The sequence below is a fragment of the Denticeps clupeoides genome, chromosome 15 (assembly GCF_900700375.1).
Source record: "Denticeps clupeoides chromosome 15, fDenClu1.1, whole genome shotgun sequence".
Lineage (NCBI taxonomy): Eukaryota > Metazoa > Chordata > Actinopteri > Clupeiformes > Denticipitidae > Denticeps > Denticeps clupeoides.
The window spans coordinates 2092682-2113627 of record NC_041721.1 but is presented as its reverse complement, the minus strand read 5'-3'; the positions used below and the strand labels follow the sequence as shown (position 1 = coordinate 2113627).

General features: G+C 50.1%; 1 protein-coding gene across 1 annotated transcript; it reads right to left on the bottom strand.

The window, feature by feature from the left end:
- Positions 1 to 300: 300 nt before the first annotated feature.
- On the bottom strand, positions 301 to 20449 carry hmga2 (high mobility group AT-hook 2). Its single transcript, XM_028954904.1, has 5 exons — positions 20138 to 20449; positions 19746 to 19832; positions 15702 to 15752; positions 4753 to 4785; positions 301 to 3408 (listed from the first exon to the last, which is right to left on the bottom strand). Exons 1-5 carry the CDS (start codon positions 20243 to 20245, stop codon positions 3367 to 3369), a joined length of 321 nt encoding a protein of 106 aa, XP_028810737.1. The 5' UTR covers positions 20246 to 20449; the 3' UTR covers positions 301 to 3366.
- Between the last annotated feature and the right edge of the window lie 497 nt (positions 20450 to 20946).

Sequence of the window (20946 nt, the reverse complement as noted above, 5' to 3'; positions counted from 1 at the left end):
GGTTCGGGATTCGAACCCGCAACCTTCTGATTACGAGACCGTGTCCTTACTCGCTAGGCCACCACTGACCTGCTCAGAACTAAAATAATACACACGTCGTGCATAAAATGTGTCGTCACGTCATCTTCTTCTCATCTACCAATTAAACTGATTGAGAAATACTATAATTTCAACGTAGAAATATGATGATTTCACAATCAGCGGTTAATTAAACATCATGATGCTCAGATTCCCATAAAAACCACAACAGACGCCACAGGTCACGAGCACCATAACTTTTATTGTGCTGAACAAGGCGGTGAGGATCTACACAGAGAAGGCAAGCGACGCTGGGTGAAGAACGGCCGAGGCGAGAAGCTTCTGGACCCACGGAAGTTGCATAATGAAGATAACGTACGGACCTGGGAGGCTCTCCGCCACCAGGGATATGAGGTCGAACAGTGAGGTAACAGCAGGCCTTCTGGAGGTAGCACTGTGTATTCGATTGTACATGATATTCAACTTCGTTAAGACTCCCAGAGCTCAAGGCACATGAACGTCGCCTTCTGCAGATACATGCTGGAGGTAAAATAGAAGAGCCAGAGGCAGACGTGCCGGCCTTCACCTCCGGGAGTGTTGAAGTGGTGGAAACGGCCCGTAAAAACCATGCAGTTCCAAACTTCACGTGAGGAGCATCTGCTCAAGGTTCTGAGATGATGGCCCATGAGGATGCGTTCTGTATATGGAGTCTGCATGACTTTTGGTGACCTTTCCCATACGGCAGGCGTCGATTCGGAATCCCAGCGTGCCAGGTCACGCCGGTTCACTGCCCCCTGCTGGCCAGGTGTCCAAACGACACAAAATTTCACAATCTGGACGAATCACCAGTAACGGCTCATTATTGTTTGAAAAGCTGGTTTTTGGGGCGGGTGCGAAGGGGCGTGGCTCTAGATTCCAGCCGTGAACCGGCGCAACCGACGCGTTCACTAGCACTCTGCAGCTCTCCCTCGGGCCAAGGTCAGAATGCCAAAGGTCGCCATGGTGACGAGATTGAGAAATACATCCGTTTAAAAGAAGAAGAGGACAGAAAAAAGAGAAAATAAATCACATTGTGTAAAGTACACAAAAATCACTAATGAAGTATAACACAAAATCTACCAATTTCCCAAAACATGAATATACAAAAAAAAAAAAAAAAAAACATAATTTTTACCCAAACCTGCAAAAACTTCAAGTTTTCTGAAGGCTCTTTCCTCCCCGGCGAAATGAAAGTTCTGCTCTAGGTTCAGAGGTTAATGGTTATAAAATACTTAAAAATGGGAACTTTTGCAGTCCTAACAGATTTATTATACATTATCAAACCAGGCAAAAAAAAAATCATTCCTTTTCAAGACTGGAGGTAGGCGTTTGTCAATTGATTATTAGTCCATTTTTTTTATCAGTTTGCTTGAGGTACATATTTGAATAGTACATAGTTCTGAGAAAAAAAACAAAAAAAACATTCGTAATAACATCATTTAGTGTCATCCCAACTCTCAATTCCATTAGAAACCATTGAGTAAAACCAGTACAAAATATATATTCAAGTTAACAGTATGGATAAGAGAGCTCCCAAACGCAGAGAGAAGAGAAGTGTCTCGTTACAAATGTTAGATAAAGGCTAAATGAAGGGGGAAAAATGGAAAATTACAAAAAAAACAAACAGTACTTTTATTTTTTCCCCCGTAGCTGCTTATGATTTCTACATAGAAAACCCCCCCAAGACCTCAGACGTGAGCAAGTGTGTAAGTGTGTCGGCACGCGTTGCTGTCTCGTGTGTGTGTGTGTTGGTGGCTGCGGAAATCGGAGGTAGTTTCCTGTGTGTGTGTGTGTGTGTGTGTGTGTGTGTTTTATTCCCGGTCGAGGAGGTACTGCATCAGCGGCCATCAGTGCAGGCCCCTGGGGAACGCGCCAGGACGTGAGGTAACGTGTGCTTTGTTCTTCTGGTTTCTGATTTATTTCCATCTCTCGTTCTTGCGCTGCTGCGTTTCCCTTTTCAACCAAGCGGCTTAAAGCTGTCATACGCGAAGAAACCTCGGAAAAGCGGCGAGAGCGGCCCGTTCCGACTACAATGTTCCAACTCGAGCTCGTCTACGATGGCGGACCACCAAAGACAGGGAGGACAATCTGGGCCCAGCCTCAGGATTTTAAAATATATGATGCGCCGCTTCACCACATTTCATCAAAATCAATCATTGGAATTGTATAAAACAAACGGGAAGTGACGGGTTTGGAAATACAAGTCTCTAGAAATACAAAGGCTGAAACTATTGGCTGCTGACTTCTGGATAAAAGCAGTTTTTTTCCAAAAATGTGTGGCAATAAAGGCAGGTGATTTTTACCACATCCTTTCAATTCCACTTCAACACTTACAGTGTTTTTTCTAATATGATATAATGTAAGAGCAGTCAGTTTTTTTATCCAAGTTTTCAGCTGTAGTGTATAAAGCCCCCCCCCCCCCAACCAAAATAATTTTAGAAAGTTGAATCTAGTAATCATACACTATTCATATGTTATTCATACAAGCATAATTAAACCGACAATTCTAGCTTCATTTTGGTAATAAGGCAAAGTAGCGCATTAGATGAGCGCATTCAATAAAATCGATTGGTTACATAAGATATTTTAGGGCTAAAAAATATATTTCTTAGCTATCTCATACGAAAAAAATTGGAGTTTACTCTTCTCGTCTAAATTCAGAGGTCAGTTCAGATCACCTGAGGTCACCTGATCCACACATAACAACGCCTGGACTGGACATGAGAATAAATCTTCCTCCTGTCTTTTGGTGGTCTGACACTAGAGGTTGTGTGTGTGTGTGTGTGTGTGTCACCTGAATGAGAAATCCTTCTCCGGCTCATTTAAACACAGAGAGGCGTCCTGCAGTGACCAGAGGGGGCGAGGTGCTGCTCCGGTCTCCTGAGTGAGAGAGTGTGTGTGTGTGTGTGTGTGTGTGTTTCTGATCATTTCTGAAGGACAAAAACAGACTGGGTTTCTTACAGCCAACGAGGCCTGGAGAAACAGTCAGGTGTGTGTGTGTGTGTGTGAATGTGTGAGACCCCTGCACCTTCATGCTTACAGCAGTTTGTATGGGGAGGTGGAACGGTAGAGGCCCCGCCCACCTCTGCATTATTTCTTTGCGGTTGGTGTGGTGAGGTGTGGCGTGTGTTCGTCTCGGACAGAAACTACAAATACAACGACAACGAGGAAAACAAACCCCCAACACGGCAAAAAGAAACCCAAAAAGTGAAAATATGAGTGGAAAGTCAACAATAAGTGGTCAAGGCCGTCTTTTCCCTTCCAAAGACCTGACAGCTGATTGAGGTAGAGGTAAAATCCTGTGGTTGTTTAGTCTTCCTCTGCAGACTCCGCCTCCTCCTCCTCCTCTTCCTGGAACACAGAGAGAAGCGTCCGGGTCAACACACACACACACACACACACACTCCAACATCTATAAAATAGATTAGTCACATTGTCACTATTATCTGACCCACAATCAGAATTCAATATAATAATAATAATAACAATAGTTCGTTTCCTTCGCTGTGGCGATGTCTGTCAATAGGTTTGTTCTCCCGTTTTTAACGCCACGGACGCCCACGAGAGCAGGACGGGTGTATTTCCGTCCAGGCGGGTGACCGGCGGCGGATTTTCCACATGGAGGATCGCCGGCGTTCCTTTCCCAGGCGGACTCCTCGGCTGTGAAGCAGCGCGACGGCGTCTACCTGAGTCTGAGGCGGGGTCTGAGCGGAGACCCGCCCACTATGACCTTCCATACGGTCCAGAGCAGCTTTACAACACAAGCGTGTGTGTGTGTGTGTTTTCTGTTCTCACACTGCAGCCAATCGGCATCGGTTATGCATTCACACTGAAGAGCAGTTCACACCAGCGAGCACGCAGCGATATGCAGATCCCTGGCGTGTGTGTGTGTGTGTGTGTGTGTCTGTCCCACTACACCAACACGAAAAAATCATGCAACAAGTGGCTTTCCTTCCGAAGGCCTCGACTTACGATGTACACGTACGCCATTAAATCCAGAGCGCCGATTCATTTTCACATCAACTGGCTTTAATCGCCAGATCTGGTACCTGATCGCTCACCGGCCTGTAGTACCTATCCTCACCGCATGACTGGCGGTAAACGTGTTCTACAAGCCCGATTACGGCTCTAATCCTGACTAAAGGACCATCAGAAGGAGACCAGCGTGTGCGCGTGGGAACGTAAGTGTTGGCGTTGCGGCCACGTTTTCCGTCTCCAGGCGTGCAGAACCCATTTCTTCTGACTTGCTGAACACAGTGAGGGTGACACGTAACGAACGGCCAAAGCCGGAGATGAAAGCGGCGCTCCAGAGACGCCGCTCCCCGTCCATTGTTCGCCTCCACAAAGGAATCCCGCCCTTCAAATCCAATCCTTTCTGCCAAATCGCGCGTCCATCCGAGCGGCCGTCCCGGATTCCCGGCATAGCGCGGGGAGATTTACATTGTCCTGGACCCCTGTCCTCCCCAGGCCGGGTCAGGTGGGACCTCGAGGGCCGCTCCGGGCCGCCCTTAACCCACAATTCCCCTCCACGCCGCAGCAGACCTTCACACACCAACTCCCAGGACTCCCGGCAGGCCTTCATTTTTGGGTCGGGAGGCATTCGGGAGCTCCCGAGGAGCCACTCGCCTCCGCGATCTGACGCACGCTGACTGACAAGCGGTTCGAGGCAGGACGTAGGAAGCGGGAGGTTCTCACCTGAGCAGGCTTTTTCTGGACCACTTGCTGTGGCTGAAAGGAGAGAAAGACAGACGTGTTACTGCAAACTCAGTTCCTGAAGGCCGATTATACGAAAGCCCCGAGCCACGTGCATTTCCCAACAGACGGTTTATGATTCTAGTACCCCTGTTCAGGGATGGTGTCACGATGGTAGTAGGCGTGGTTTGAATCTGGGTCTTTCAACAAGGCTACTACTACTAGGCTACTACCACCCCAGAATCAATACATTGATGAAGTCTTTGCCTTTGCACCTCAATCTGTGTGGTAGTAGTGGGAGTAGGGTGGTAGTAGCCTAGCGGGTAACACACTCGCCTATGAACCAGAAGACCCAGGTTCAAACCCCACTTACTACCATCGTGTCCCTGAGCAAGACACTTAACCCTGAGTGTCTCCAGGGGGGGACTGTCCCCACTGGAACCTTAAATTAAGAAAAATCTGAATCTTTAAAACGCACATTAACGCACATTCTGCAGGAATACTCTCATCGTCTAGATGAGTTAGGGATCCACACGCTCTTTGCAGAACGCATGGGGGAGGAGTTAGGGGTTCAGGTTGAAGGTGCCATCTGGGAGGAGAGCGTTATCACAGTTAGTTCCTCTTCCATTAATGCTTGGCATCAGTCGAAGGCAGTTTTTCTGTCCATTTCCCCATTGCGTGGTCGGTGCAGGTCTGGTCTCTGGATGTTTACGATTGGGAGATAACCCCCAAAGCCTCTCGGTGCAGCACCCTATCATGCAAGGGATGATAATTGCTACGAGAATGATTTTGCAGCTCTGGAAATCAGATGCTGTGCATGAACTTGAGTCCCGGTTAACACGACTACATTATCCGGCAGGCATTCTTGCATAATCTGTAAAAATATGACATATAGCCTGGCCAGGAGCAGGCTGGGGAGCGGGATTAATTTAATTCCGGCAATAATAATCTGTTCATCGCAGAAAATACCACATAGTTTTATAAATATTCCCTTTTTCTTGAGTCTGTTTGCTCATGCAGAATCAAATTCGATTAAAACAAATACGATTTAATCGAATGATCTCGATTAATCCACCGCAACACTGCAATTAATCGGATTAAATAGTTCTACCGTTTGCAGTTTGACTATCGTTGACGGTCGCTCTGGAGGTGACCGTATTCCGGGCCGGTGACACCGAAGTGCCTTCTAAGCTCCGAGCGGCGCTGCCTTGGCCCAGGAAGCGCGGGCGGGAGGCCTGGAGAGACAAGGCGCGCATTGTGCCCCCGCCCGCCGTGGCATCACGAATGCCGAGCGGTGCCGCCGCGGCCCACAGGAAGTGGTGATGCTTGACAGCTGAGCAGTTCGCACCCCCGCCGCCCACCCGGATTGCCGGGAACAGCTGGCACTTTCGACGGCGCGAGGATCCGGCAGGAGGAATGCAGGCGGCGTCGGAGGGAAGTTGGGAAGATGGCGTCCTGCTGAACGCTTCCATTCAGCGGCCAGGTTCCGCAGGTTCTGCGGTTCCAGGCAGCCGTTAATGGCGTACGCTAATCCACCTTTTCTCTTCGGGGAACATGCTCAGAGCACGACCGTCTCGACTTTGCGTAGGCGGCATAACGCTGCGCACAAAGCACCGTGCAAACAACACGATCCGCCGTTTGTGGCGAGCCGTGCACGATGCACGCCACTGCGATTTAAACTCGCTCGCCCGGAACACCTCTAACCGCCCAATTAATAAATCAAGATCAACCTTTTCGGGCACGAAAGCCGGATCGGATCCGGCCTGGGATTAACATTCATGTGCAGTCCGAGTTCCGATGTCTGAGTCATCAGGGCGTCGCCTGGAAGGCGTCCACGCCCACTAATGACCCAGATGCCACCTGATCAGATCAGTCCATGACAATGAATTCTTCAGAAGGAGGCTCGTCGATGGAAGAGCTTCCCTTCCACTAGGAATCAGGCGGAACTGAATTGTGGATCGGCCACCTTTAACGGCACAGAGTGAGTGGCGGCCGATCAAAACCATTCGTACGATAATAATGAATGCAAATGCAAAAGGGGTGGTGGTAGCCTAGCGGGTAACACACTCGCCTGTGAACCAGAAGACCCAGGTTCAAACCCCACTTACTACCATCGTGTCCCTGAGCAAGACACTGAACCCTGAGTGTCTCCAGGGGGGGACTGTCTCTGTAACTACTGATTGTAAGTCGCTCTGAATAAGGGTGATCGCATCGGTAAATTATGCCCCTTCCACACGTGAACGTTTTCTCGAAAAAAAACGCGTGGACGCAGGTTTTTTAGGAGCCGAGATCCCGGCTTCTCGTGTTAGACGGGGCCTTGGACAGGTTTACAGAGGTTAAGTGGCTATGTTGTTGTGCGGGGAAAACAGCGATTGGTTGCCAATCCTGTGCTCCCTGCACAGCAGACACGCCCACACTCAAGCCATGACACGTGAACGTTTCTATATGTTCACGTTACATATTTAAACTTAATCATTAACACATTTCACAGCCCTACTGATTCCACGTCTAAAAATATGGATGTTTTAACACTTAACTCTCCTCTCATGAAGAAATAAATCCCATTTCACAAATCATAACAGTAAATCCTACAGCCCTGGGAATGGACTTTATATATTTAGGACTCCATGGGACGTGCAGGTCCTACAGAGAGATGAGCCCGAATCACATTCCTCTGCTGCTTTTGGTTCACACCAAGGCTCCTCACCCAGAAGCGGAAATCCCAAAGTGCAGAATTTAACGGCACACCCCGCCTCCCCGCGCCCTGTTAATGGGGTTTAAGTTTTAACGGAGGAAGTCGCGCTCTGTGATCAGAGCGAGTACGGCGAGCATGAGACGAGTGCCAATTACCGTCTGTTTACTCGGTTAGTTAACGGTTAAAAAAAAAAAAAAAAAAAAAAGATAATTACTGCAATGACCTTTCACCCATGGACCCTGCACATTTACCTCCTTTCAAGCATTTACCGTATTAAAACGTCATATTAAAAAAAAAATACATGGATGACGGTATACGTAGTGAACAACGTTTAAATGAAAAAAACAGCCACTGTAGTCAGTTGGCTTTTGATTGATTACTGTAAAATCAATAAGAATTTGTCCATATCCCTTTACCAGTACGAAACACTGATCAAGAGCTTTCGTTGGATACTTACGTCACAATTTTGGCTGAAAGTCGGCCTCTCACCCATCGAATCTGCTTTTTTGTTCCCTCCTTGAGCTGTATAATTTGTGGAGGGCGGTGGGCCCCGCTACGGCGCGCGTCACGCATGTTTCTGATTACAACGACGTCTCTGCCGTAGCATTTACACCATTAAACTTTAACAACTCTGCCCGATCGAGGGCCTTCGGCAGGCGGGCGTTTCATTCGCGTGAGGTCAACAGCGCCGAACCGGGGCGCCTTCTCAGAAATAGAACGCCGACCGCAACGCTCACCTCCGACTGGCGGGAGAGAGACGTTCACCCCACGGTAAAAAATGGGCCGCATCAGCCAGGAAAGGGCATCTTTCCTCCACCGATTAACAGCGACGAGGAGCGCGCGTACGGTACAGGAGGCCGCGTCCCTCGAGCCGGTGAAGACACCCTGGGCTTTAGAAGGTCCAGGAAGGGCCTCGGGACTTGTAGGCCCTCCGGTCAGCCCGGCCTGCAGGACCATCCCCGGCGGGAGTCTTATTGCAGCCTCGGGGTTCGTGTTACGCCGCAACCGATCGGATGTAAAAAAAAAAAAACAACAACAACAAAGCGAGGTGGACGGGGGTTAAACTGGTCAGGGGCGGTTTCAATAATGTACACTTTTCCTGCACTTCTCAATAATTCAGGACAAAGACTACGGCGCGTTTCCTGCGTAGCTCTTATGGACCCAGAATATGAATTTGTATTCGTTTTAGGTCTTTTTTAGGTGTCCAGCAAAAGAAGACATTTTGAACTCTCTCGGTAGCCCACGTGCCGTGGTGACGTCTGCAGGTTGTGTCTCTTGTGGATCTTTCCACGGGCAGGACTCGGCACGGGCCGCCCGGGCACCGGCGTGGCCCACAGGCAGCTACAAGTCGCGGACACGGCCGCCGGGGACGTGCCGAGGCACAGTCAGGCAGCCAGATCTGGCTCGTTTCAAGTCCGGGAGCCACTTTAAAATGACATAAAATGACATCTTCTTCGTACATTCGTACAAGTACGGTCGGGATTTTAATGGAAATTAAGTGGGGCTTTCGATTCACACACACACACACACACACACATCCTCCTTAATTCCATACCTTCACTGCAAACCTCCCACTCAGGCCCGCAGGGGGAAGTGTAAAAAGTTCCTGCTCTCGTTCCGAGTCTTTTTTTTTTAAAAATGTTTCTCGCGAGGCCCAATTTTGTGGAAGCGAGAGGGAAATAAATCAGCCCGAGGGCCGCAGGCCGGTTCTGGCGGGGCGTGACCTCGCCCGTGACCCCAGACATCCCCGAACTTGACCCCGCAGGCGGCTTCCCGTCGCGAGCGGATGAGGGGATGATTGAACATGATCTGGAATGAGACGACACCTCCGGAGCCGCCGCCGTTCCCCGGAATGCCGCGTTGGGAATTGCATCGCGGGGTGTTTTTTTTTTTTTTTTTTTGCCGCTGTGTGACCGTGGCTCCCTGCATGTCCGAACATGACACGCATTTCTCTCCCTTTTCACTTACTTTTGGGAAAATTAATCACAGAACCAGTTCACAGAAAAGATCCCAAAATACAAAACACAGACTTCCACCGTAAACTCCAACACATGGTCTGCATTTTCAGTTTTTTTTTTTTCTCCAGCGCATTCTTTCTCACTGCTGTTGAGGAAAAATGTAAAAAAAAAAAACAGGGAGGGAAAATGAAAAACAGCCTCACTGATTCTGACAAAACCCACCCAAGGACTCCCCACAGTTCACCACCCAGGAACCCCCAGCCCCCCCCCCAGCAGCAGACCTCCTGGGTTCAGGCCCTTGGTAGCACCTAACACACACGTATGCAAGGGAAATGCATCTATACACACCCTGATGTGCATTATATGCACACACATATACTCTTTTACACCCTCGCATTCACATGCATTCTATACACTCAAACATATACACATATACAGTACAGGCCAAAAGTCTGGACACACCTTCACATTCAACGTTCTTTATTTTCAGGACCATTTACGTTGGTAGATTCTCACTGAAGGCATCAAAACTATGAATGAACACATGTGGAGTTCTGTACTTAACAAAAAAAGGTGAAATAAGTGAAAACATGTTTTATATTCTAGTTTCTTTGCTCTGATTACTGCTTTGCACACTCTTGGCATTCTCTCGATGAACTTCAAGAGGTCGTCACCTGAAGTGCTTCTCCAACAGTCTTGAAGGAGTTCCCAGAGGTGTTTAGCACTTGTTGGTCCAGCTCATACTAAACCATCTGGACTGGGTTCAGGTCCGGTCACTGTGGAGGTCAGGTCTCCACTTTTTGTTAAGTACATAACTCCACATGTGTTCATTCATAGTTTTGATGCCTTCAGTGAGAATCTACCAACGTAAATGGTCATGAAAATAAAGAAAACACATTGAATGAGAAGGTGTCCAGACTTTTGGCCTGTACTGTGTTGTCATTATTCACACTCACATACTCTCTGTCGACACTCTCATATTTCTCATTCTCACTTAGCTACAAACTGCTCAAATACTTTCTATCCATGCTAGCATACTGTATACACACTTGCATGCATTATAAACACCAACATATTCAATATGCATGATATGATGTGCTCTATATACATTAAATACACACACATACTCTGTAATACATCCTGACCGACATTCTCTATACACGTTCACAGCCAATTAATGCATGTTTATATACCCTGTATGCACCCACACATGCATTCTATATTCTAGATACACACAGTTAACGTCTATGAATTCTCTTTATTGGTGCTAAAATACTCTCTGTGCATGCTGGCGTACCGCCTATACTGCTACGCGTCACCGTCACTGCATTTGGCAATAGCGTTGCCCGCCAGTGCTCAACAGTGCAAGAAACATGATCTTTCGGCAAAGAAACTATACTGTAATTTACACGTTATTTGCAATACTGTAATAGGTTATAAGAGGAAGCTTTAACGTGGGCGGAGTGGTATTTCCAGATAATCGCAAAAAAATATTGGCAAAATGGTTGATCAGATCAGTTGTTAAATAAAATCACATGCCTTTGTGACGTCTGACATTATTTTCCACTTATTTCACTCTAATATATATTTTGTGACCTTAAGAGCAATAAACAAAATTGAAAATGTTCATTTTGATTTGTAACTTAGAATGTAAAAATTGCCATATTAGTAAATTATTGTGTAAATAATCAAGAATCGAACTGATTTGGTAAATCCGTGAAGTGATTGTCATCGTGAGACGCGGTGAAATGTGTCCTCTGCATTTAACCGTCACCCTCGGCGGAGCAGCGTGTGTGGGGACGGTGCTTTGCTCGGTGGCACCTCAGCGGCGACTGGCGACCTTCCGATTAGTGGTCCGCTTTCTTCATCCACTGCCCCGCTGTGCTCCATGCATTCTAGGCCCCCCAATAGTGCAGCCATATTGAGCGCGTTTGCATATGCATCTGCAGCATACGTGCATATCTTTCTCTATGCACGCTCACATGTGTACTGTGCATGGTCGCGAGCGCCCTACGAGCACGTAACATACGTTTCTGTCTTTGAGCGCACTGTACTCCATGCATTCGAGACCCTCTAAAAATGCAGCCATATTGAACATATTTGCATATGCATCTGCAGCATACGTGCATATCTTTCTTTATGCACGCTCACATGTGTTCTGTGCATGGTAGCGTGCGCCCTATGTGCACTTAACATACGTTTCTGTCTTCGAGCGCAACCACCCCCCCTCCCAGTTCCATGAATGGCACCTATCAGAGCCCGGCTAAACCCTGCGATTAGGGGGAATTTGCCCAAGGGCCCTTTGTAGCGGAGAAAAATGTCCGCCACACAGTGGAATGAGGAACATTCCGGGCAGGACAGGCGGCCTTTTGTTCGGAGGTTTTCGGGGGGTGTTCTGGAAGGAAAGAAAGGCGCAGACAAATTGGATCTGCCCCGTTCGGGAGGCTCTGCTGTTTGAAGTGAAATCAGTTCCCAGAGTTTCTCAAAGGGGCGAGAGCGGGAGAAAGAGGAGCTCGGAGGAGGAGGAGGAGAGGCGGTGCAATAATTCCGCTTTTTCCTCCGTTTCTCACTGCGCCCGCTGCCCCCGTCTTTTTTTATAAAGATCCTGTTATCTCCGCGACCCATCGGATATTTAGAGCCCGCCGGCGCACTCGTTCCCGCCATTAACCGGGCCTCAGAATCCAAGCCCGGAACTGAATTGTCCATCAGCATTAACTGCAGTGGAGAAACGTGCACAAATCATGATTTTCACATTCTGGCCCAAAGTAGAAATCATGATGTCACACTTGACAAATTTTAAATGAATAAAATCCAGATTTTTTTTGCAACAGTGAACATTTTGCGCTGTTTGAAGTAATGTGGCGTCGACGTGGTGTTTCTGTCTCTGCTCCGCAGGAAGTGCCGCGCCGAGAAGACCTTGGGTTGTATGGAGGCCCTGACCATCAATAACACGTGTCACATACCTTTCAGTGCTTCTACAAACACCCCGCCTCCCCATATCCATCCATCCCGCTCTCTCTCTCTCTCTCTCTCTCATCACAGGGGCCAGTCGAATAACTTGAGCCCCATCACTCCAGCGTCTGAGTCCACCGCTCTCCTGCTTGCGGCGAGAAGGAAAAGAACCCCCCACACACACACACACACACACACACACACACACACGCCCCTTCGCTCCGTTCTTCTCTTCCCATCGTTCTCACCCTCTCCCCGGCTGCACGGCTCGGAGTTAAATGATTAAAGCGCTTCCAGAGGCTGCAGCAGGAAAGGGGGTGGGGGGTGGGGGTCGGTATGTGGGGAACGGTGGTGTTGGGGGGGGCCGAGGTCACTAGTGGAAATCCGTTGAGGTGGTCCCGGCTCCCGACTCCTGGTTTGTGTGGAGTCCCGGGCCGCGCACACACGCCCCTGTTGGCAGGAATTCCGAGTCCCGGGCCAACGGCGGACGGGGGCGGAGCGGAGGGGGGAGAAATGGAGCGAGAGAGACGAGGGGGGGGGCTGAGAATGTAGAGAATGAAGGCGGCCTGTCCAGCCACCCACCCCCCCTCCTCCCACCACCCTCACAGCTCCGAGCCACAAAATAAACCCTGGAAGCGGCGACCTGGACCTCAACGCCGCCTCTATTCCCTTGGAAAAAAAAAGGAATTCTGGGATTCCGAAGCCGGGGCTGTTTTTAAACGAACTGGGTTACCTGCGCCCTTTAAAAAGCACCAGAAGACGTATTAAATAGTCAAGCGGCGTTTCGCACAATTCAATAATTCTATACTGTTGCACCAGTAAAAAAATATAAAAAAATTGGAATATGGTGAAAAATGTCATGTGTTTTTTCGTAGTTCTGTAAATTTCTGGGAATAATTCTTGGTCTGTGCCGATAATACTTGGTCGGGACTGAAGATTGTTTGAAATTTGTCGCCTCGCGGTCTCGTCCGGCCGCCTGCCTCTCGGGCCACAACAGGAACCCCGTCAGCTGGACCCTGGGCTGCCAAGGTCAACGTTTGGCGTGCGAGGGCCCTTGCCTCACGCCCGCCCCCCACTGCGCCACCTGCCAACTGCACCGACCCCGCTCGTCCTTTTACCCGCTCTGAAGAGGGCAGGGTCAGGTGCCAAGTGGGCGGTCCGGAGGGTGGCCAGGGTTGGCACCGAGGCAAGCGGCCTGGTACCGGTCCAGAGAAAGAAACGGAGCCCTGGACCGCGGGGTCGGACCAAACCGCCTGAGGAGCGGGGCCGGGGGCGTTTTTTATTATATCTAATAACTGAACTGCCACCGTCCCCGACGTCCCTGCAGAATCGGAGGACAATCGGGTGGCCGTGACAACAGGCCTGTTTTGTAAAAAAAAAAAAAAAAAAAAACTCCCGACACCTCGGCCTGCACCGAGAGGCGCTGAAACGCGCCGTTCTTTCCTTCCTGGTGGCCAGAGCCACCTTCTTCTATTAACCATTTGGGGGGGGGGGGGGGGGGGCAAGGAAAACATTCCAGCGGCCCCCTCGTAGCCGAAAAGGATCGACTATAATTAGTTCCAGGAGGGCCGGCGGTAGCTGAATGAAGAAAGCCGACTTGTTTATCCGGGGACGGAACGCCCAGGTCCCCGACAAGTCCACTCTGTGTCGGCGCGCCCGCCCGGGCTCGCCAGGCTGCAGGCCCGGCTTTCAGCGGCGCAACAAAGTGGCCCATAGACGAGGAAGGGCCCGGAAAGACACGCGCCCCCGCAGTCCATTCATAAAAAAAAAAAAGGAAAAATAAAGAAGCGAGCCGGTGGGCGATTCCCGGGCGCGTCATCACCCCGGTGCATTGTGGGAGGTTCTCCAGCAGAGAACTACAGGGGCCTTCTTGGTAAATAGTGGACATATTTGGACGAACTAATCATTTTACTAACAGCTGTGACAAATTGAAAAATGTCAACAAATTTAATTACGTTATATTTCATGACACACCATGATTGCATTAAAAATACTTTACTAGTTACCGTACGGTACTAATAGTACTTTTAATAGTACTAATAGTCCTTTAAGTACTTTACTGTTCTTTACTGTACTAATTAGAATTATAGGAATTATGTTAATCTGGCTGCTGTTTCCCATTTTCTGAGGCAATTTCTTTTTTTTTCTTTTTTTTTTTTGCTGGAAAAATTCGGCTTCATTCCATTCGCCGAATTTCAGCTTGAAGCGCGCGACGCCTTGGAAAGTTCCCGCCGCCATCAACAGGGTCAACTCAACGTCGAGCAAGCTGTGGGTCGTTCCCGAGAGTCGAAGGTCGACCGAGGCTCTTCACCCGGTGCGGCGGCGCGTGGCGGACACCGGGTAGCAAGGTACCAGGGTCGGTGCGGCGCGCCGACGGCGGCCATGTTGGCCTCGTGCCCGCGGGCAAACCAGCCACGTGTGGGTCCGGCCTACGGCACGGTAAATCCGGATCGCAGCGCCACGATCGCTCGTCGCTCGGGAATGCCGCGGAGGACCTCCAGACTCGCCGTCTCACTCACCATCCACAGGAAGTGAATCGGGTTCCGCGCAAGCTCCATCTGCCAAACGTGCCGACGGAACCACGATGACGTCCAGGCCTCAACAGAGACTCGTCAGTCAAGCCCCAAACGTCTCCTGGATCTTCTACATCGCTTGGTAAGGGTGGTGCATCATCATCCTCAAAGTCTAAAACACCTTCTCCCGGAGAAACATGCGGGCGTTTCCTCCTCAGATGACGCGTGTGCGGGACCCTCAGACACGTCCACGCTTGGACTGCAGTCTCGAAACTGCTGCCACGTACGGAGGCGGAGCCCCCCCCGTGGACCGACCCTGTTCAGGAGAGTGGGACGCGTGGACATCTACGGTCCCCTTCACATCTTGCAAAAAAAGATTTACGGCATTTACCAGACGCCCTTATCCAGAGCGATCAGTAGTGACAGGGACAGTCCCCCCCCAGGAGACACTCAGGGTTACGCGTCTTGCTCAGGGACACGCCCCCCCCCCCGCGTCAGGGAAGTCCCCGTAATCAGAAGGTTGCCGATACCACTGAGCAAAGCACCGTCCCCACACACTGCTCCCCGGGAGGCTGTCATGGTTAAATACAGAGGACACGTTTCACCGCGTCGCAGTGTGCTGTGCTGTTGTGTATCACAAGTGACAATCACTTCACTTTAACTTTAACAATGGTAGTAAGTGGGATTTGAACCTGGTTGTAGTTGGTTCTAGTTCACCACCCTAACAGCGGAGTCAACGAGATCACCGTATTTCCCAGACGAACGTTTGTGGGTTTTGATCTGGACATGAAGGACCTTGTGTAAGTTGACTGGTTGTGCGACACGCTCACTCACCCACTTCCTGGGTCGTCCTCTGGGCCTCTTCTCTCCGGTAGCCTCGGCTTTCTGCGAACGAAGGACAAGTCGACACTGATCAGGCCGCGGCGCTCTGCTCCGAGTGGAGAGTAACGTTTCACCGCAGGAATTTCATGCCATTCGAGCGCAAATGGGCGGACCTGATGAGGGCCCGCGGTGGCAGCTGTGGGTTCGCTGCACCCGTTGGCGCGATATGATATTCTACACCTCGCCGCGGCATGCATCCGACACCGAAATGAAAACGGAGGCCGCGACAGCTGGCGGAGACGCTCCTCCGCAAGTCGAAGGCGATTAACGAGACAAGACGGGCCTCAATAATTCATCGGATGTAAAGTGCTCCTCTGGCCCCGGCCTTTTGTCAGGCGCGGACCCGGCGGAACCCGATCCGGCCGGGCCGGAGCCCGATGAATTTTGCAAATCACGCCGGAAAGGCACCGCCACCGTTTCGCGAGCGGGGACGCCATTCATACATTCGGCGGCGTTGGGGCCTTCACCTCATTCACGGGCCTCGCGTTCGGCCCTCGCCGAGGCGGCATGCGTCGCATCACGTCTCGGCGGCCTTTGCACCTCCGGCCTGTCGGGGTGGCCCGGCGCCGGTTAAGAGTTTAAATTAAAGGGCTGAGCGGGTGGGTCGCCGGGCGAAGCCCCAATCTCTGTAGCTCTGAAGTCCGACGCTGCATTTTTAATCAGGGGATTAATGGTCCGCAAGCCGACACCCTCGTCAATTAATCATGGCCGCTCCGCCGCGGCTCACCAGGGCCCTGTGGCACCGCCGGAGCCCATCCCGCCAGCGGGTTTAAAAGCGGCACTCGGCCTGTCGGTCCTGCACCAAAAACAACTGTGACAGCAGGTGAACGTGACCGTGCAACTAAGGTCCCCTTGATGAAGGTACCGTCCCCACACACCGCTCACCGAGGGTGATGGTGAAGAGCAGAGGACACGTCTCGCCGTGTCGCCACGTGCTGTGCTGCAGCGTTTCACAACGACGGTCACTTCACTTCCGCTGAGTCACATGAACTCAGCTGTAGACGAAATTAAGTTACAATTTTCATGGAACGTTAAAGGTGGTTTTTCAGCGGAGCTGTGAAAGACGGTCGGTACCCGATCTGTGCATTCCTTACTACAGGGTGGGCTATTTATATGGATCCACCTTAATAAAACGGGAATGGTTGGTGACATTAACGTCCTGTTTGTGGCACATTAGATTTTGTGAGGGGGCAAATTTTCAAGATGGGTGGTGACCATAGTGGCCATTTTGAAGTCGGCCATCTTGGATCCAACTTTTGTTTTTTCAATAGGAAGAGGGTCATGTGACACATCAAATTTATTGGTAATTTCACAAGAAAAACAATGGTGGTTTTAACGTAACTTTATTCTTTCATGAGTTATTTACAAGTGCCTGACCACTTATAAAATGTGTTCAATGTCACCAACACCATTCCCATTTTATTAAGGTGTATCCATATAAATGGCCCACCCTGTAGATTTGTAGAATGGGTCTGGACGCTAAACCAACAAACCCAACAATGTTCTTCACATACTAAGCACATGCGAAAATTCACCACTCTCAAACTGGGGTGGTGGCGGCCCCATAGTCAGAAGGTTGCCGGTTCGAATCCCGATCCACCAAGGTGCCACTGAGCAAAGCACCGTCCCCACACACTGCTCCCCACATTTTACGTGGATTTACCTACTTTAATTCGCAATACGCACTCCTGGACGTTTCGTTATGTTTGCAGTATAAAAATCCTCTCAAAATCGAATACCGTTATTTCAATACACATTTCTAATACACTAAAGGCAGGGCTGGGCGATATGGCAAAATAACTGGCCATGGTGTACTTTCCATCTTAAACGATACAAATTCGGTCTGTATCACATTTATTTCTGATCCTGAAGACACATATGACCCCCCCCCCCCCCCCCCCATCCAAATAGGACCGTTACCCAAACCTCTCTTTCCATCACATTAAGAAATTACATTACAGCAGCCATTAAATTTCAAACACCGCTTCAATGCCAAAATGAAAATATTTTTTTAATATTTCACCTCTAAAATTTCACCGAAGTTTACCGAAAATGGAAGCGCCAAAATTTCAAACTGGGGACTTCCAGGAGACTCGGGGGGGAAAAAACACACGGAAAAGATGCTGATCAACAGGCTGATCACCGTGTAATCGCCCAGCCCTATACTAAACCAGTTTCGTTCAGAAACTTTACTTTTTGAAGTATCATTTATCATTTTTTTTATTTACAAAAAATGCTGAGCGGGATTAAACAGGATTAAACAGGTGTTCTGTCGGATTGTCCTGCCTTGTCAGAATTTCCTACCGCAGCATATTTTTATAGCCCCTGTTCCTGTACCATTATACTGTCCATAAACCACGAGTAGTATGTTCTGATGGCTCAGAAACACAAGTATTTGGTGCTGCACGAACCGTCTTTTCCTTTAACTACTTCAACTAAACTTTGAAAACCGAGCGATGGCAGCGTGCGTTCGTGGGCGTGCGCATGCGCAGTTGCCTTTGGTAGGACGATTCGATGAGTAGGACGAAGTGATATAACACCTGTGCCGCTTTACTGCTAGATAAGCAGTGAGGGGGGAAAACGAGCCTGTTCGTCGTCGCTCGTCAGCAGCCGTTCCCTCGATGTGTCGCTCTTTTGGTGGCCTTACGTGACCACACACGTCACCACATTCGGAGAACAGGGACCGCCGCCGCCGCGGAGGGGTTCGGGACGGTCACTTCTGTCCCTGGGGAGGTGAGGTGATCCGGAATTTGAAGAAGACGACTTGCGACTTAATTAATGAGCGCAGGGCTTGTAGTAGAGACCACACACACACACACACTTACACACACAAGCGCAGAAAAAAAAACTCCCCAAAACACGTACATTTACCACCAAGCGGACGTCACACGCACATGTTCTGTTATAATATTTTCAGTGGTGTGTGTGTGTGTGTGTGTGTGTGTGTGTGTGTGTGTATGTGGTTGTAAGTGTGTGTTTGGGAGTGTGGTTATAAGTGTTGTGTTCGTGTGGTTGTCAGTGTGTGTGTGTGTGTGTGAGTGTGGTTGTAAGTGATGTGTGTATGTGTGTGAGTGTGGTTGTAAGTGTTGTGTGTGTGTGGGGGGGGTTGTGTGAGTGTGAGTGTGGCTGTAAGTGATGTTTGTGTGTGTGAGTGTGGTATAAGTGCTGCGTGAGTGTGGTTGTAAGTGTGTGTGTGTGGTTATAAGTGATGTGTGTGTGTGTATGTAAGTGTGTATGAATGTGGTTGTAAGTGTTGTATGTGTGTGTGTGTCTGTGTGTGTGTGTGTGTGTGTGTGTGAGTTTAGTTGTAAGTGATGTGTGTGGTTGTAAGTGCTGTGTGAGTGTGTGTGTGAGTGTGGTTGTAAGTGTTGTGTGAGTGTGTGTGGTTGTAAGTGTTGTGTGTGTGTGTGTGTGTGTGTGTGTGTGTGTGAGTGTGGTTGTAAGTGTTGTGTGTGTGTGTGTGTGTGTGTGGTTGTAAGTGTTGTGTGAGTGTGTGTGTGTGTGTGTGGTTGTAAGTGCTGTTTGAGTGTTGTGTGTGAGTGTGGTTGTAAGTGTTGTGTGTGTGTGTGTGTGTGTGTGGTTGTAAGTGCTGTTTGAGTGTTGTGTGTGAGTGTGGTTGTAAGTGTTGTGTGAGTGTGTGTGTGGTTGTAAGTGTTGTGTGAGTGTGTGTGTGTGTGAGTGTGGTTGTAAGTGTTGTGTGAGTGTGTGTGTGGTTGTAAGTGTTGTGTGTGTGTGTGTGTGAGTGTGGTTGTAAGTGTTGTGTGAGTGTGTGTGTGGTTGTAAGTGTTGTGTGTGTGTGAGTGTGGTTGTAAGTGTTGTGTGAGTGTGTGTGTGTGTGTGTGGTTGTAAGTGTTGTGTGTGTGTGGTTGTAAGTGTGTGTGTGTGAGTGTGGTTGTAAGTGTTGTGTGAGTGTGTGTGTGGTGTGTGTGGTTGTAAGTGTTGTGTGTGTGTGAGTGTGGTTGTAAGTGTTGTGTGAGTGTGTGTGTGTGTCCTCACCTTCTGAGCAGCTTTGGAGGGGCCCTTGTTCTTGCTTCCTTTGGGACGGCCCCTGGGCCGCTTGGGGACCGGCTCGCCCGCGGGTTCCTGAGGAAGAGAGGGGGTGAGAGCAGGAAGCACCGGCCCCACTTCCGCGTTTAGGCGCACACACACACACACACACACACTCCACTTCACACACTGATCTCAGAATCCACAAAGGTGTGTGTGTGTGTGTGTGTGTGTGTGTGTGTGTGGTACGACGCTACCTGCACTGCAACTGTGCACATATAACAACATAAATCCAGCTCCGTCCTCCACGTCGGAAATACCAGAAGCGCGACCACGTGATTCCCGGTGGAACCGGCGCGTAATTTTACGTTCCCGAAGTTTAATAAACGTCCGGACCGAACCTGCTGCTGCTTCCTCGGTCTGCCCGGTCCTCTCCTCGGCGGCTCGGCGGGCTGCGGCGGCGGCTGCGACCCCGACGCCTCGCCGGGCTCCTCTCCGCGGGCGCTCATGGCGGCCGCCGCGGCGCAACAAACCCCACTTTATTCTCGGAGTTAGAATATAAGAGCCGGAGGTGGGGGGGGGGGGGGGGACACCCCTGGAGGCGGGAGGACCGGAGAGGGATCCGGACAGCCGAGCACCGGGGACCGGGCGCTCAGATCCAAGCGCCGCCCGGCCGCAAGCGTCCAGCGGGGGGGTCTGGAAGACGGGCGCCCGGCATTTTAAACCGAGCGCGACTGTGGCGGCCGGACCGGAGAGAGAGCAGGAGAGAGGGAGGGAGGGAGAGAGAGGGAGGGAGGGAGGGGGAGAGAGAGAGAGAGAGGGAGGGATAGAGAGAGGGAGAGGAGAGAGAGAGGGAGGAGGGAGGGAGGGGAGAGAGAGAGGGAGAGTGAGAGAGAGAGGGAGGAGGGAGGGAGGGGGAGAGAGAGAGGGAGAGTTAGAGGAGGAGGGAGGGATAGAGAGAGAGAGAAGGAGAGGAGGAGGGAGGGAGGGGAGAGAGGGAGAGGAAGGGAGGGAGAGAGAGAGAAACCCTCTGTACTGTGGGTGAGTAACTCGGGACTGCTGGTGTGTGTGTGTGGGGGGGGGGGGGCACCTAACAAAAAAAGAAAGAAAGGAGGAGCGCGCTGCGCGTTCACGCAAACGGATTTGTAAATGGCAATAAAAATAAAACTGGTCTTATATTACAAAGCAAGAACGGTACTAAATACCAATA